Source organism: Neodiprion virginianus, chromosome 4 (assembly GCF_021901495.1).
Source record: "Neodiprion virginianus isolate iyNeoVirg1 chromosome 4, iyNeoVirg1.1, whole genome shotgun sequence".
Classification (NCBI taxonomy): domain Eukaryota; kingdom Metazoa; phylum Arthropoda; class Insecta; order Hymenoptera; family Diprionidae; genus Neodiprion; species Neodiprion virginianus.
The window spans coordinates 197,584-212,414 of record NC_060880.1 but is presented as its reverse complement, the minus strand read 5'-3'; the positions used below and the strand labels follow the sequence as shown (position 1 = coordinate 212,414).

At 39.5% G+C, this 14,831-nt stretch overlaps 2 protein-coding genes and 1 long non-coding RNA gene across 12 annotated transcripts in view; 1 reads left to right on the top strand and 2 right to left on the bottom strand.

The window, feature by feature from the left end:
- Nucleotides 1-2,047: 2,047 nt before the first annotated feature.
- Nucleotides 2,048-9,709, bottom strand: LOC124302203 (protein phtf). 3 transcript variants are annotated; one of them, XM_046758094.1, is made up of 16 exons: nt 9,584-9,709; nt 9,300-9,439; nt 9,013-9,230; nt 8,762-8,945; nt 8,524-8,657; nt 8,330-8,441; nt 7,969-8,247; nt 7,791-7,855; nt 7,403-7,566; nt 7,186-7,319; nt 6,782-7,091; nt 6,475-6,703; nt 6,296-6,391; nt 6,072-6,215; nt 3,396-3,491; nt 2,048-3,329 (listed from the first exon to the last, which is right to left on the bottom strand). In XM_046758094.1, exons 1-16 carry the CDS (start codon nt 9,694-9,696, stop codon nt 3,180-3,182), a joined length of 2,568 nt encoding a protein of 855 aa, XP_046614050.1. In that variant the 5' UTR covers nt 9,697-9,709; the 3' UTR covers nt 2,048-3,179. The 3 variants fall into 3 exon arrangements, with proteins under 3 accessions (XP_046614050.1, XP_046614051.1, XP_046614052.1); XM_046758095.1 differs by lacking the exon at nt 6,072-6,215; XM_046758096.1 differs by lacking the exons at nt 2,048-3,329; nt 3,396-3,491 and adding an exon at nt 3,751-4,944.
- Nucleotides 5,644-11,465, top strand: LOC124302235 (uncharacterized). The gene is made up of 4 exons (XR_006907654.1): nt 5,644-5,740; nt 8,345-8,678; nt 8,861-8,973; nt 9,079-11,465. It is a non-coding gene; the product is annotated as an uncharacterized LOC124302235 (long non-coding RNA).
- Nucleotides 10,618-14,831, bottom strand: part of LOC124302201 (uncharacterized) — a 26,807-nt gene continuing 22,593 nt past the window's right edge. For all 8 annotated transcript variants that reach the window (XM_046758083.1, XM_046758084.1, XM_046758086.1 and 5 more), the window contains 2 exons: nt 12,939-13,623; nt 10,618-12,693 (listed from right to left, as the gene is read on the bottom strand). In XM_046758083.1, coding sequence (XP_046614039.1) covers nt 11,900-12,693; nt 12,939-13,623 — 1,479 coding nt within the window. In that variant the 3' untranslated portion in view covers nt 10,618-11,899. The remainder of the gene's footprint in view (nt 12,694-12,938; nt 13,624-14,831) is intronic.

The following is a 14,831-nucleotide window of genomic DNA, read 5'->3' as shown; positions in this document are numbered from 1 at the left end:
GGGGTCCGCACACCGACGATCGCTTGCTTTGCTTACTTTTATCGTTCACGTTTTGCATGCGTAGCTTTTCTAACCCAGTATCGACGAGTTCCCGCGTCCACAGGCGACCGCTCACCGGTGTGCACGTACCCTAAGGTCAACGTGCCGATGCCTTAGCCGCACCGACTTCGGCGACGCTTGTGTTCACTCGGCTCCACTCCGTTCCTCCTGCTGCAGCCATGAGTTCCGTTGGCCGGGGGAACATATTTCTGTACAACGGGTGTTTCTGTAAATACAAATCACACTTTCGTATGGGTAGGAAAAATTGGCACGGGATGCGATCAACTGATATCTTGTTCGAATTCCCGGCACGCAGTTGTTAAGTTTCCAAACCGCCGTCAGTTGGGGTTCCCCTGCTTAATTTCCACCTGTTTCTCATTCCGTATGAGAGAAACACCCTGCCATACAATTCGCACTACAGGTGCAAAAAGTAATATCAACCCTTCTGCATGTAAATGTTCACCTCGGAACTAATTAATTATTCCAATGTTCCGTCAAACTTTCCGTCACAATTACCAATAAAACTCGCAGTCAAATGGCTCATACGGAGAAATTCGTGTTGATCACCGACGAGGCTGCATTTTGACCACTCGGTATGAGCGGAACGAGCGGAACGTAGCCGCCCGAATCCAACCTCCCAGCATCAGACACCAACTGGATTGTTCGTTAATAGCGGCGTTCCCGGTTACAATTGAGGTACCGAAGCGGCCTAGAAACCATTTCAGGACTGCAGCGACACTGGATTAAACCATAATTCCTCAACGTACATACATACCTAATTATCCGACATCACGATACCTATAGTTCTGATCGGACTTATGGGTCTTCTCTGTTACAAGAATTTGTAATCTTGATTTTCTTATTTTCTTCAAATTCCAATGATTCTGGAGTTATCGTTCAACACGAGTAACCGCTCGACTTGTATTCTTCCTGCGTATTACCCAGTATATCTACCCATATTGTTATTTACACGTAGCGATAATTAGAGGCACGATTGGTGAACATTATTATATTCACGATCGTTGCGTTATCCCGAAATCTTCGCAATCACTTGATACGGAGGAGAGGTGTAATGCCACAGAATTTTGCCGTGAAATCTTGAGAGGTTATTATTTAAATAACCTGTATTATTCTTTTTGCCCCGGAAATGACACAGAACACGTATACTTGTAACGAAGTATTAAAGCGTAGGGTACACGCAGACGAATGCCCAACAACGTGCGGAAGAAATAATAAATAGGATAGCTAATTAAACGCGGCAAAAGTACCGAGTGTTGTGCAAAGTCGAGCACATGACACACGGCTAAATTTATGACGACCATATAATTTGTGTAAAAATAACAAACCAACAATTAACCGAACCTAAACCGCAAAAAATTTATATCCACAGTCTCTTAATTGTTCAATTATTAATAGTAAATAGTGTTTACAGGTTATATAAGTTTGCGTGATAAGTGGTTGCAAGGGTCGTGAGCATACAGCTGCAACGGTACCGTAGGCTTGCCTGCGATTAGGCGCTACACAATCATCCGGCAGTAATTGCCTATCGTAAGTCGGTTTTACCAGTGTCAGTGGGGTCGTTTATAATCAGGCTCTGCCATTGCGCGTACGTACGGTGAATTAGCTACAATCAGATGTTTTCGTTTCACGATACATTTAATTGCACGTATTGCACGGGTTTCGCTTTTAGCAACGAATAAGTGATCTTAGATCTAAACGACATCAATATTTGAAGAGACATGAATTTGAAAAATATATACCTTATTGTGTAAATGTATATGCATAAATATTCCCGCTCTCCCTTCGAAATGTAATGTAAATTCATACCCTGTTGTATACCTATAGATTTATGATTATTACGATAGATAATATTTCAGACATAATACTAGTGAAATTTTGTTCCTTCCTATGGTGATTATTCACATCATTATTTGTCACTGACATGCACGTCAGGCTCATTGTTTAATAATAAATATTTATATCCGTCAGGCCAAAATTGGAAGCAACATAATTTTCGATTTCGAACGTTTATTGCATATATCTATTTTGTCCGATATTATTTATTTTTACAACTATTTACCATTTCTTTTTTTCTAAGACACTTATTACCACCACGATAAGACTCGAATTTCGTTTTCGTTCACCAATTTACTTAGTCAAAGCTGCATCTGAGTATATTCATGCGACCATAATATGTATCTAGATTTATAGGCGTATAATACAACAACGACAACAACGATAATGATGGCAACATCAACGATAACAATAACAACCCCTTACTGTGATTAGTTGAATGATCAACAAATGCAGAAAGTTGCCTGGTATAACTACGGTGTTTAGAGATTTTCGTTACAATAAACATGCTTATGACAAATCGAAACGTAATATGCAATTAATTGTATGTATGTACATATGCTGCGTTTGATGCGACTACTGGTTCAACCTATCATCAATTTTGTTCACAAATTTTTTTCCCCCCTACTTTCTGACCTTGTTTGAATACCAAGATACCATATACTCGATCGCTGATTATTATTCGTTAAGAATGAGATAATTTGAACCGGTAGGATGAAAGATAAATAAAATAACCAACTTAGATAATCATAATTAGCTGGACGTAACGGTCAGAACAGAACCATTGATTGCTGCGTGAGAGAGTTCGGTAGAAGAAAAAATAGATTGCAACTAAAGAAAGCCACAGCTGTTCTTCTGACTACATGTGTTATAAATTTCGAACAAAGAAATAGTGTTGCATAATGATTATTAAGAGCTTCCAAAGGTCATTACTATCCCAGAGAATGACGATCTTCTGCGTTAAACAAGACGATGATTATTATTATGCGTTGCTATTATTATTATAATTTTCATCTTGTATATCTATAATGATCCCATACGTATGAGATCTTCAACTACGGACACTGGTACTCCACTGCATAACGCGTTTTATATCATTGAGCTGTATAAAGTTCGGCCTTTGACTAACACATACATACCTCTATCTTATACAGTGCCATTCTATTCTATATAAGTAGACCGGTAGAGAATTTATGACCTTGCCACGAATTCGAAAATCGAAACTACACGTAGCACATTATTATGACACAACGCATTCCCAAAGTTGAGGCTACATTGAGATTTTATTATTTGATCTTGATCTTGTGTAGCTTAAGTTTGAATCCAAGAAGCTCCGACAGAACTCCCGAGAGCGCAGAAAGTATGACCACCTTGGTGATGGTATACATGTAGGGATTTGCGTGGAGACCGGACACTTTGAAAGAGCTTTCTAATTCCTGAAAATCATAAGAAGTTGTTAAAGTAATGGTAATACTTCATATCCACTTATCCCTATCATGTACCTTCAGTAAATCTGCAGCCAGCTTCAGCACGCTGTTAGCGACCATAAGTTCGTCCTTGTTTTGCGGTTTCTGCTCAATTTGTAGGTAAAGATTGATCTGCACAAAGAAAAATGGTACCCAATTTTGTATATTTGTAAGCAATTTATGAAATTAGGCACGCCTATAGGCGAGTAACTTGTCACAGATTCATGTAATGCATCTTGCCTATCTTTACCCTTCTACAGTCACTTCTTATTTGACATTCTCATCATGTTTTTAAAATGAATGCTATGCAAGATTTGGATTATATTGAACATTTTATGTTTAACAACTTATTCAATGTAAAAAATGTAGAGGTAACACGAAAAGAAAAAATTAGATATTGTCAATCCTGATATAACAATAATAATTTATTAGAATACATATATTCATTATATATATATATATATATATTACTCTGTCCACTGACACCAATATATTTAAGTAATAAATTGAACATTTTTACAAATGAAAAGATCAGAGTACGAATTGGGAGTAATAATTCTTTTAGATTTCAAGCTGGTAAAATTAGAAAACTGAATCCCAGGATCAAGATTCACTTAATTTATAAGACTTGAGATTGGCTTGATCCTCTCGTACAAAATAAGGGTATTCAAGCTAACTTTCAATTTCCGACAAATTCTACGTAATGTATCATACAATCAATCACAGGGATGTAATGTCAGCTTAGTCGTCCCTTTTCAACAATTTAAGAGTCTCTAGCATCTCCTGCCTCTTCTTCCCAAGTTCATTTGAAACAATTTCGAGTTCCTTGTTGCGCTTTTTCAAGCACCTCACAGATTCTTCATGCTCAAAATTCTCCTTCATCACTTTTTCAATGTTGTTAACCGCAGCTGACATCTCGGCATCATGGTTTTCATAATCCTCCTTATGTTGGTTGAGACTGCATTGTGTTTTGTACAGTTCAGTCTTAAGCTGGTCAACGTCAGTCTTCAGTGACTCAGAAGTCGCTTGAAAATTTTTCATTATACTTGTCAGCCTATCGCGTTCCTCAACCAATTCACAGTATCTTTTCTCAGCTTCCTCTCCCCTTTCTTTCTCACATTTCGCACTCTTCGACAAGGTTTCCGATACTGTGGCGAGCTCGCTGCTTTCTGTCGTCGCGTTCTTCAATTTATTTTTAAAGTATACCAACTCTTGTTCCGTATAAGCCAGACGTCCCTTGAAATCCCATTTGCTAAGCTTCGGCCTAATTGGTTTCACTATTGTCATCGCTGCCTTTGCAGCGATCAATGGCTTTACAGTTGTCATAGCTCCGTTTGCAACTATTGCTGGCTTCACTGCATTTGTATTGATCACATCCTCCTGAGGTGAAGGACGCTTTGTCACAGCTGCGACATTGTCCTGGATATGGGATAGCGTTTTCAACACTACACGATTGTTAACATCCGCTTTCACCGGGAGATTAATGTTCATCGCAGCCAACGTGCTTGATTTCAGGTACTGCTTGGTAGTGGTTGCCTTCTTCTTATACGTCTTCACAACGCCAGATAATTTGGTTGCCCTGAGCCTAGTGTCCATTGTGAATATCTGGTTGCGGTTAGCAGGGATTGGTTACAAATTTATTGGTGGAGATCAGCTTTATAGTGGATTACACAGCGTTAAAACGTTATGTTGTACGCATGAAATTACAAACAAATACTGACGTGTTTTGAAATACAGAATTGACTCCAAATAATTCTATATGCACACCTTCCTATCAACTTTCCTGCAGTTTTTGAGGGAGGATAGAATTGCTCAATTTTATTTAAAGCTAACAGAGCTAGACTCCCGAGTCCTGAGGGTTTGCCGGTTTAATTCGCAACTGCCAGGTGTCATATTCAAATTGACATCTTCAACTGCCGCCAACGCTAGGAATGTAATTTGGTCAAATTTTTAACAATTACGTGGATTTAAATTAGCCGCGAAATATACCTACGCGACTTCAAGTTCGTATTAGTTAGTTTGTATTTCACTTTTATTTTCTAATCCTTTCGACACCCGCTGGGTTTCTCGTTCAGCACGCGTTGAATAAATCCGCTTGTATTTTGCGTTCTACGGTTGGCAGCGAAGGGTCTCGGCAGATGCTCGGCAGATGCAATTGGCAGCTGCAGAGTACAGACAGACCCCCACTCTTGGGTCTTGATTGGACGAAAATCCACCAATTGGATTTTACCACCAATCAAACCTCCGACACGTGCTTACACATTTCACCAGACTCGAGTATGAAAGATATTGTTAGCCGAAGGCCGGAGGATAGAACGTTGACTAAAGATATAAAGCCATTCAGCCATGGGATAATATTTCTTCCACCTGTGTGGGGCCGAGTGAGTCTGAAGATAGTTTTACTGTGTATTCTCAATCAACGGATAGAACTTGCCAACTTACGTAGGATTAGATTCTCCTTACATTTACATTTATTGCTTCACGAATTCCACAGAGTTTTCGGATCTTTATTGTGGGTACATGTACACAAATTGTTATTTTTGTGTTTCACTGTTCACTAGCAATTAAAATTTCCTTCTATTTTGCAACAAGTAGAAACACGTCTTAAATACGGACTATGGTTTTTCCTCTTTATCATATTTGAAAACGAATGAAATGCACAAATCAAGTTTCTTGCTATAAGTAAAATGGGGCAATTGAAGAACACATTACCTGTTCTGTCAGCAGAATCGAAATGTTTCTGTACTTTCTGTCTATCTTTGTACCGAGCATCATGAAACGGAGGATAAATATTCCGAGAGCACAACTCCAGCAGAGCGCTTCGACGGTATATTGTGAATGTAGACTTTCTGAATCCTGAAGGTTAAAGTGATTTCGTCAGATCCGGAAGTGTGCAGCGTTTTATTAAAGTAAGATTTCCGATAGCTGAATCTTACCTTTATATACTCTAAGCTTATGAATGACAGTAAGAGCAATGTGAGAAGTAGAACAGCAGACACTATCATGTTGACGGAACGTTGGGGTCCCCTCCTCTGTAAGACAGTAGATAGATTGACTATTTTTAAATGTTTTACAATTTTTGGATGAAAAGCAAAACATTAGATAAACATTTTACCTTCAAGTAGGATCTGACGCTCAACCACGACTTAATATTCCTAACTTTGTTGAGTCGAAAATGGGGGAGTTCCGACTGCCTGGCTTGCCTCGAAGACGTTAGATGGGAAAATAATTTAGCACACAGTAAACGCTGCTTGTAAGTACGTTCCGCCACAGCAACCAGGAAGAAAAGGAGGCAAGAAAGCGTCAATCTCTCGAAAAAAGATATGAGGATAACCGTGCGCTCCCTAAAAAAGTTACACAATTGGTAAATTTTTATTATTCTAATACTCAGCTTACAAGAAAAGTTTCAAAGTCTCATTTACCAGAGTGTAGTTCCAAATGCTATATCAATAATTCGACACAGGGTATCTGGATACGTGTCCAAAATGACCTGTGACAAATCCCCGAGAACTAGGGTCCCTGTTATGTTACCGACGGGGTCTTTTCTTATTTGATCACTCAGCCGCCACATCGATGGTATGAAAGAAAGTATTATGGAAAATACAAGACCACAGTAAAAGTAGTCCATACTCTCTCGTATGGCTTCGACTCTGTATGTTATCAAGGACGCTATTTCAAGAACAGACAGTTCAACTTTTCCCAAATGTCCATTTTTCCAAATAGTACACGATACTGCAATAGGCGGATTATGATGTTGATCAGAGAAATTTTCTACTTCAAAAAGAAAAAAAAAAAAAATATCAATGAAATGTTTGACAAAACTTACCACTGTCTGGTGCCGACCAAGAAGGAATCCGCTTGAATTTTGGGATCTCAAACTCCCAGGAGAATGGATTTTCCAAAGATTCTCCCGGGTTGACATTCACCCCGACATCTGACTCTGACTCCTCTAGTTCGGAACTAAAATTTGATTTCTCATTTACTGTATTTAAATACCAACAACTTGATGCTGTTATTATGCAAACACCATTTCGGCTTCTTACCTGTAGCTGCATTCTTCGTCGCTGTTTGTGGTGACACCCATCCATTCAGTGGCCGATGTTGTAGCTTCCGTGAGATGTTGTGTGGCCGCATCTTCACACTCACCTTCCTCTTCACTTTCGCACTGCTTATCATATTTGACAAATGTGGCTGAGACTTCACTTGTCTTATATGATTCAGCGAATAAAAAGAACCATTTTATTTAAATTGGTCACAGATTTGCTTATCACCAGCCATAACACATTTGATCAGAGGTAAAGCTTTCTCACACAGCTAACTAATCGTTCAAAACTGTCATTAAGTCGTATAGTACGATGAATAATCGTGAATGATGAAATACATTGAGAAACGATTGAAGTATTCAATGAAAACAGAATAATATATACGTACTGGATCTTTCATCTGCTGTCTTCCATTATCCAAATAATTCCTTTTTTTTGATTGAGCTATGTTCACTGTGGGAAAAATATTTATAGTTCAAAAAAAACTATGAAATGAATAATTCTTCTACGCTTCGACTAATGTACTCAATTCGCTCTAACATAAGTGGAAAACACGTTATTCAGACCTGATGATTCGCACTGATGCGTGTCGTGTTGATGCTGTCCCCCATCATTTATTACACCCTGGTACCAGTTCTTACATTTTCCAGCGCAGTATCGCTTTTCCTCATTTTTCTCCTTTCTTTCATCACAGTCGAATCGAGTCGCCAGCTGATTAGCAGTAATCTCTCCGATTTCGCTCGAAACATTTCCATTTAAGCTCTCAAACCCATCGTCATCTTGATGAATATATTGTTGAATTTTAATCAGTTCAGGATGTGCCTTACCATTAGCGTCATTCACCACTACAATTGAGTAAATAAAAATCAATTAAATTAGATTTATAATGGAGAGATACGTTTCTCATGGGGGAAGTTTCTATCTGACCTGGTTTGTTGGTAGGTAAAGAACCATCAACAGGACCGTCATGTGCATCTAGAAAATTTGCATCGGGTGCTGTATCTTTCTCTTCTGGTCCCCGAGCATCGTTGGATACTTGCTGTAATATAAAGTTTCATGAGAAGGAGATCAAGCAATTGTAGCCGTTAAGATAAGATTCAACGACGCTTGTGATAACCAGCCTGGATAGGAGATACGATGCTGGGCTCTGGGATAATAACGCTCTTGGCAAATCTAACGGATGATGAAATTCCACCAACAGCAGTACTCGCTTCTTTAGGGCGTGTATAATGGTAATACTTGGCCTCCTGAGCAACTGGGAAGAATGGAAACAGTGGTAAATCGAAATAATTTTATGTAATAAATACTTTGCACGATAAAGACCATGCATATTTATTCATAGGAATTTAATTCACTCACGTGGATTGTGATGTGTCTTTTTTTTGTTCACGTGGCATCTCCGGCGCTTCGATCTATTCGGTTTGGCACTGTGTTCACTGTTGGCCGTGGCTCGCCCAGAGCTGGTAGAAACAATCTGAGAGTGCACCATGCACAGTATCAGCATCATACCGGCTGGAATCAGGACTTCAAAGGCTGATACAATCTGAAAATGATTAGGTATGAAATCGGATGTAAGTGACTGCTGAACAGACATCAACTTTCGAACGCACTTCAGGCTCGCTGCTGTCCTTCACTGAGTAGTAGTAGTAGTAGACGCCGATGTTAAATATTTGCAGGCAGTAAAGGAGTAAGAAGAGTAAAAATATTCGTGGACTGGTCTGCTGCACCCACCAAGATTTGTGCAATGGGAGGAACAGGAGCCTTTGGACAGCCAGATAAGCAACAGTGCATAATCCGTGTTCGGGTTTTGCTTTGGGAAACGACGACCCTAAGAAATCAGAATCAGTGGAAAATGAATAATTTTCACATTTATGACAAGGGTCATACGATTACTTGCCTCTCACTAGATCAACATCTATCAAGTTCGTCTTGAAGTTTGCTCTGGCGACAGGAATCCATATAAAATGGTTTATGAATCGCTGCTCCAAGGTTTTCTCCCACTGCTGTTTATCATAAGTTCCAATTTTTTTCTGATACCTAAAATTTGCAGAGACAAACTATGAAATAAATTTAGATGTCAGTTTGTAGCTGTCAAGGGCTTACAAAATTTCAAAGAACTAATGTGAGTACAAGTTGCTGTTATTCAAATAATGAAAAGTACATAACGAAATTGGTACTAACCAGAACATAAGATCGTTGAGGCCCATAATGCAGAAATTCAGCGATGCTTTACGTTTAAGACAAACAGCAGAACCTGTCAATTCGACCTCTGACAGTTTATTTAATATATGCATTTCTGCTGTATGAGCTTGAGTGCTCGTTTTTTAGCTATACGTATCCCACTCATTATTCACAGGAACACAGGTTTTCTAATCAGTGATATGACCAGCTGCGACCACTGAATGTGGTGAGGATAATACATGAACAAACTTGAAGATGTTCAGTACATAATCGCAAGTTTTTTCGTACCCGACATAAATAAATGTACGGAAGATTAAGTTAAGCAACAGTGGTACGTACGTAGTACGTAAATTAACACTTATTACCGAGAAGTCGCTTGCGATTTTTCCCTGTCCTGTGGCTAGGCGTTAAATAACGTAAAATGACGAATACTGCGATAAGTACGCGTTGACGGTTAAAACTTTCGTCGTTTCGTGTTTGTCAATTTATTTATTTAATTATTCATTCGAAAAGAAGAGATGTCACTTCATATGTATACAATACGCCGTGTTCCCGTATAACGTACATATATGTGTAGATACATCGCAATTCGACAGCTGTTTCAACCCTGCACCTGTAAGTCTCCTCACACCATTAAACATAGAACCGACCTACATAGGTCCGGATAATCGCAGTACGCACGCCTATAATAGTCGATATGACGTGTGTCCCGGCCCGTGTGTCGTCGGCAGGTTCAAAAACACTGGTGTCAAATTGGCGTCACGCAAAAACCGACGAAGCAGACGAAGGCACATATTCGATCGAGAAAAGACTCACCGCTGCTGCCACCTGCTTTAAGCTCATAGAAACAACCGAGTGAAGCATCTTTTTATTTTGCATAGGCATAAAGTATTCAATACTCGTTGCATCTTATTTATTAAGCCCGAGTAATACGGTTTCGGCTATTGTATGTTTCAGTCATGTTCATCCCAGTTATTGACGATCTGGAATGGATGTGGTGAATAATTGATGAATTTTTTTTTTTTCGATTGAAATGTACAAGATATAGACTTTGCTTTATTGACGGTCTTAAGTGTATATAAAAACTACTGCAGTATATTGGTCATTCGCTGAGGTTATTTCTCGAAATTACCATCTCGTTCTGTTTCTGACCTGACAAGGTCTAATATAGAATATATACGCCTGTATAATAAAACACAATGATTGTAATTAATATCATAATATTGACTAATATAAATATTAAATTGTCTATTGTAAATAATTAAACACAAACGCAGTTGTATATTATACGCGGATGTAAGACGTGTATCAAAGACGGAAAGGCAATAACAATGATAATATTAACAGTCATAATAATTTATCATTCAAATTTCTATGGCACATATATGTGTAAGTGTGTAATTAACGTTTTGAAAATATCATGTCTCGTTCAAATCGGTGAGACGTCCACGTTATCTGAAATGTGTTTGTATCATCCAATACGTATATGTTAATTCTGTCTACGTGTTTATTTTGTATTACGTTATGCGAAGAAAAACAATTAATCAACGTTCGACGCAATTATTATCATCACCTTCATATGCATGTATGTATAATGTGTGTATATACTTCTTACCACATCGTATTGAATTAAAATTAAATTATTACGTAAAAATCGAACCCGTACATTTCATGGTTTACGAAATAATATTATACAGAACTCAATATAGGTATCTTATTTCGCGACGATTTTTTAAATACGCTTGTACACACGCACTTTGCAGATTTCTTATTGTATTACAGCAATCACACTCTTATGGACAGGCGTACTATGCTTCGATCAGATTCGAGGAATTTAATAATGAAAGGAAAAGAACGGGAGCAAAAGCTGTATAAAAACATACGATCAAATTAAAAATACCAAGTAGGAATAATAAAAATATACATCAAATTAAGAACACCTAAATGCTATACTCGTTAGGCATACTGTATTTACAAGTTTGAGTTATTATAACGAGGATATAAATGACATGGCTGCACCTGCAGCGATTAAAGCCAATCCAGAATCCCCTAGGGGGAATAATTCGGCCAGCCTGCGCGTTGAAGGCGTAGGTCGGTATGGTATAATATGTACTAAAAAAATTATTCTCACTGTGTTGAAATACAGTGTATAGAGTGTAATATAAATATATAGGATATATACTTACAGGTAAAAGACAGACTTGGTGCGGAAGATCGATCTACGTGTACGCGCCTCAAAAAAATAGAATATAATAATAATAGTTAAAATAATGATGATAATTAAAATAAAATAAAATAAAAAATTTTTAAATAAAGTTAATGTCGACGATTGATACTACGATTAATGCTACTACTACTGTTACTATTAGGTGACGTTTTTGGTTTATTTGGCATGCGGAGTGCCTCCGCGTAGGACATTTCGAGTCGTTTGAGACGCGCAACTTCGGCTGACGCTGTGCCCGGTCGGTACTCGTACGTCGTGCTATGATGCTCGCTGACGTATCTCACGAACGAGCAGTTGCTCTGCTTGGTGTTCGGCGGTGTTCCCCCGTTGCTCTGCATGGTGTCCTTGCCAATCGTTTTGCTCGGGAAGAAATTCAGCGTGTTACCGTTCCACACGGCCCCGTTGCTTCCTCCATTCTCCGCCTGTTCTGGCCCGAAATTCGGCGCCCGGAATCTCCTCCTGCCCGCGCTGTTCGGCTTCGTCCTGTTGCTGTTGGTCGCCTGAGCAGAATCCGGTGTCGTCGGCCTTTCACCGGCGCCCACCTGCATTCTCTTAGTCGAACTGTTCTTCTTCGCCGATGACTTTTTCCTCACGTTCACTCCGATCGAGAGGTACTCAAGGGGCTGTCGTTTTATCGGGGTGAGGTGGATCCCCTGCCTCGTTCCAATCCCATTTGCCTTAGTTTGCTCCTCGGTTCCGTTAACGCTAGAGGATGAATTGTTGGCAGGTTTCGCCGACTGCGAGGGCTCGTGTCGACCTGTTTTCTGCGCCCCAAAATCGGGGGTGCTTCTGTACGGTGGCTCGGAAACGACCGAAGAAACCACGCTCTGATTGTCGTCGGTGAATTCGCTCGGAGCGTTTTCCTTCAAGGTAGATTGGTGGCTCGCTAGTTGGGAAACAATGTACCGATTTGAAATAAATTGCGCTTGAAAGGGACGCGAACAAACATAGCTATAATATTATATTATATTCGTGACAGTCGAACGATTAACACGGCAGTAAAATGATAAAAGTGTTGAAGTTGATAAGAGAGCGCGGTTTGGTTGAGACTCTTCGTTATTCGACAATAGATTATTGCCGATTGGAATAATGGCGGTATCAATAGTTCGACTGTCGTATAAGCGGGCTTACAGTAATTGTTGCCGTCAACGCTGACCGGAGGAACCCTGGATGGTGATGAGCCGGGGGCGTCGTCGAGAAGAGGGAGCTTCTCGCCCTCGTCCTTCGCTTCGGCGGCGCGTTTCAGAACACCGAATATTTCGCGGAACAGCTGCCTGTACTCCGGAGTCTTGCGAAAACGGCTTTCGATGGGGCTGGCGTCGTCATAGATGCTGAACTTGCAGTCCTCGCCGTCGGCGATGGAGCAGAGAAGCGAGCCCGACCTCGGGTCGTCCGTTTGCGTCGCCTTGTTGCTGGTCTCGTCTGAGAACCCAGAGGACGATGACTCGGCCTCCGAGAGGTCGGTCGGGGTGCCGGAGAAGGGCTTTTTGCACGCCGACCTGAGACCCTTATTGCCGCGAGTTTCGATAGCGGTGGATTTCGGCGCCGGTAACGCGCAGACTTCGCGCTTTATACTCGCGACCTGCGTCGGCGGCGATTCCTGCTGGTTGGACGAAGAGCCGTTTATAAAGCTGTTGAAATCTCCCGACATAACCAGCTCTTCTTGGAGCGACAAGCAGCCCCCGGCTCCTCCTCCGTTCGCCTTTCTACACGGTGCCGGGTGCCGCTGCACCTCGAGCAAAGCTTCATATTTCTCGACAAGAACCCTGTAAGGGTTGTCCTCAACCTCTTCTTCCTGGAATTTCTGACCAACTTCCTGCAGAAACAAATTATATCCGTTACATCCCATGTTTCATTGACAACGAGATTGCCAACCGGTATTTAACAGAGTCATATAGTCAGCCTAGCGGTATATGAATAACTAACAACGCCAATTGTTGTCTGGATTTTTAGAAGTCAGGGCGTTAGTATATAGTGGAAGGAGATCTATAGAATATTTTTTGTCAGTTTTTCGTCTTTAGACGATGAACGATTGGCACCGATGGTGTTGAAAAACCGAATAGCAAAGATAACAAAAGAAACATAGTGTATATATATATATATATATATATATATATATATATATATATATATACTATGATTATTTATTGATTATGATCCTTTTCCAATACGCATGGGGATGAAATGGAATGAAGGATGATGCATGTTTACCACCAGATTTATAGGATGTATGTTTTATTATCTAAAGAAAACATTGTAACGCAACGGTATATATTTTGTAAAAAATTCTCTTTATTTAAGACATCATATAAATCTGGCGTCAAAAATCGGACGAAGAATATGATTAATTGATGAAAACCTAGCTATTACAAAAAAATCATCTGACTAGACGAATATAATATCATAAATTAAATATGTCTCACTTAACCGTTACGAAAAAATATTAGAGCGAAGGAAGCTAGCGTGAAATACGTTGTTGTCACAGAATAAGAAATTGCGACAAGTATTCCTGACAATATGTCAACATTATATCAACAAAATAGAAAAAATAAAAAAGAGGAGGGCAAAAAACGAGACTAAATGTAAAGGACGAAGCAAAAAAAAATTACAACCCTCATTATCAGTCTTATATACTACGCCATTTTATAGAGCATAATGGTAAACAAACGAAATCTTAAGTAATTGAATTGCTATCAGACAAAATGATTGATTTACCTCTTCATCGATACGTTAATACTCCTGTACGCACAGATTGTATTAGGAACTAGACTAAAACTAATAACGTGTGAAAAACAGAACTAAAGATTTTTAAAAAAAACTGAACTTCCAACCAAGTATTGAACCGCGCGATACAAAAAAAAAATGCACGAAGACATGATCTTTTTCGCAATTCATACTGACGAAAGCCTTTGAAGAAGTAATGCGTCAAATATCAGATAAAATCAGATAACAGGGCACATCGCTTCTGTTGTATGATAAAATTAATCCAAGAATTCAAACAGTATATTAAGATAGAACAAATAC

Bases quoted from the DNA above. Each gene is read 5' to 3' on its own strand.
- LOC124302203 (XM_046758094.1), bottom strand. From the start codon at position 9,696: ATGCATATATTAAATAAACTGTCAGAGGTCGAATTGACAGGTTCTGCT. The intron at 8,946-9,012 runs GTGCGTTCGAAA...AATCATTTTCAG, and splicing joins AGGACAGCAGCGAGCCTGAA to ATTGTATCAGCCTTTGAAGT. The intron at 6,392-6,474 runs GTAAAATGTTTA...ACTGTCTTACAG, and splicing joins GCGTCAGATCCTACTTGAAG to AGGAGGGGACCCCAACGTTC.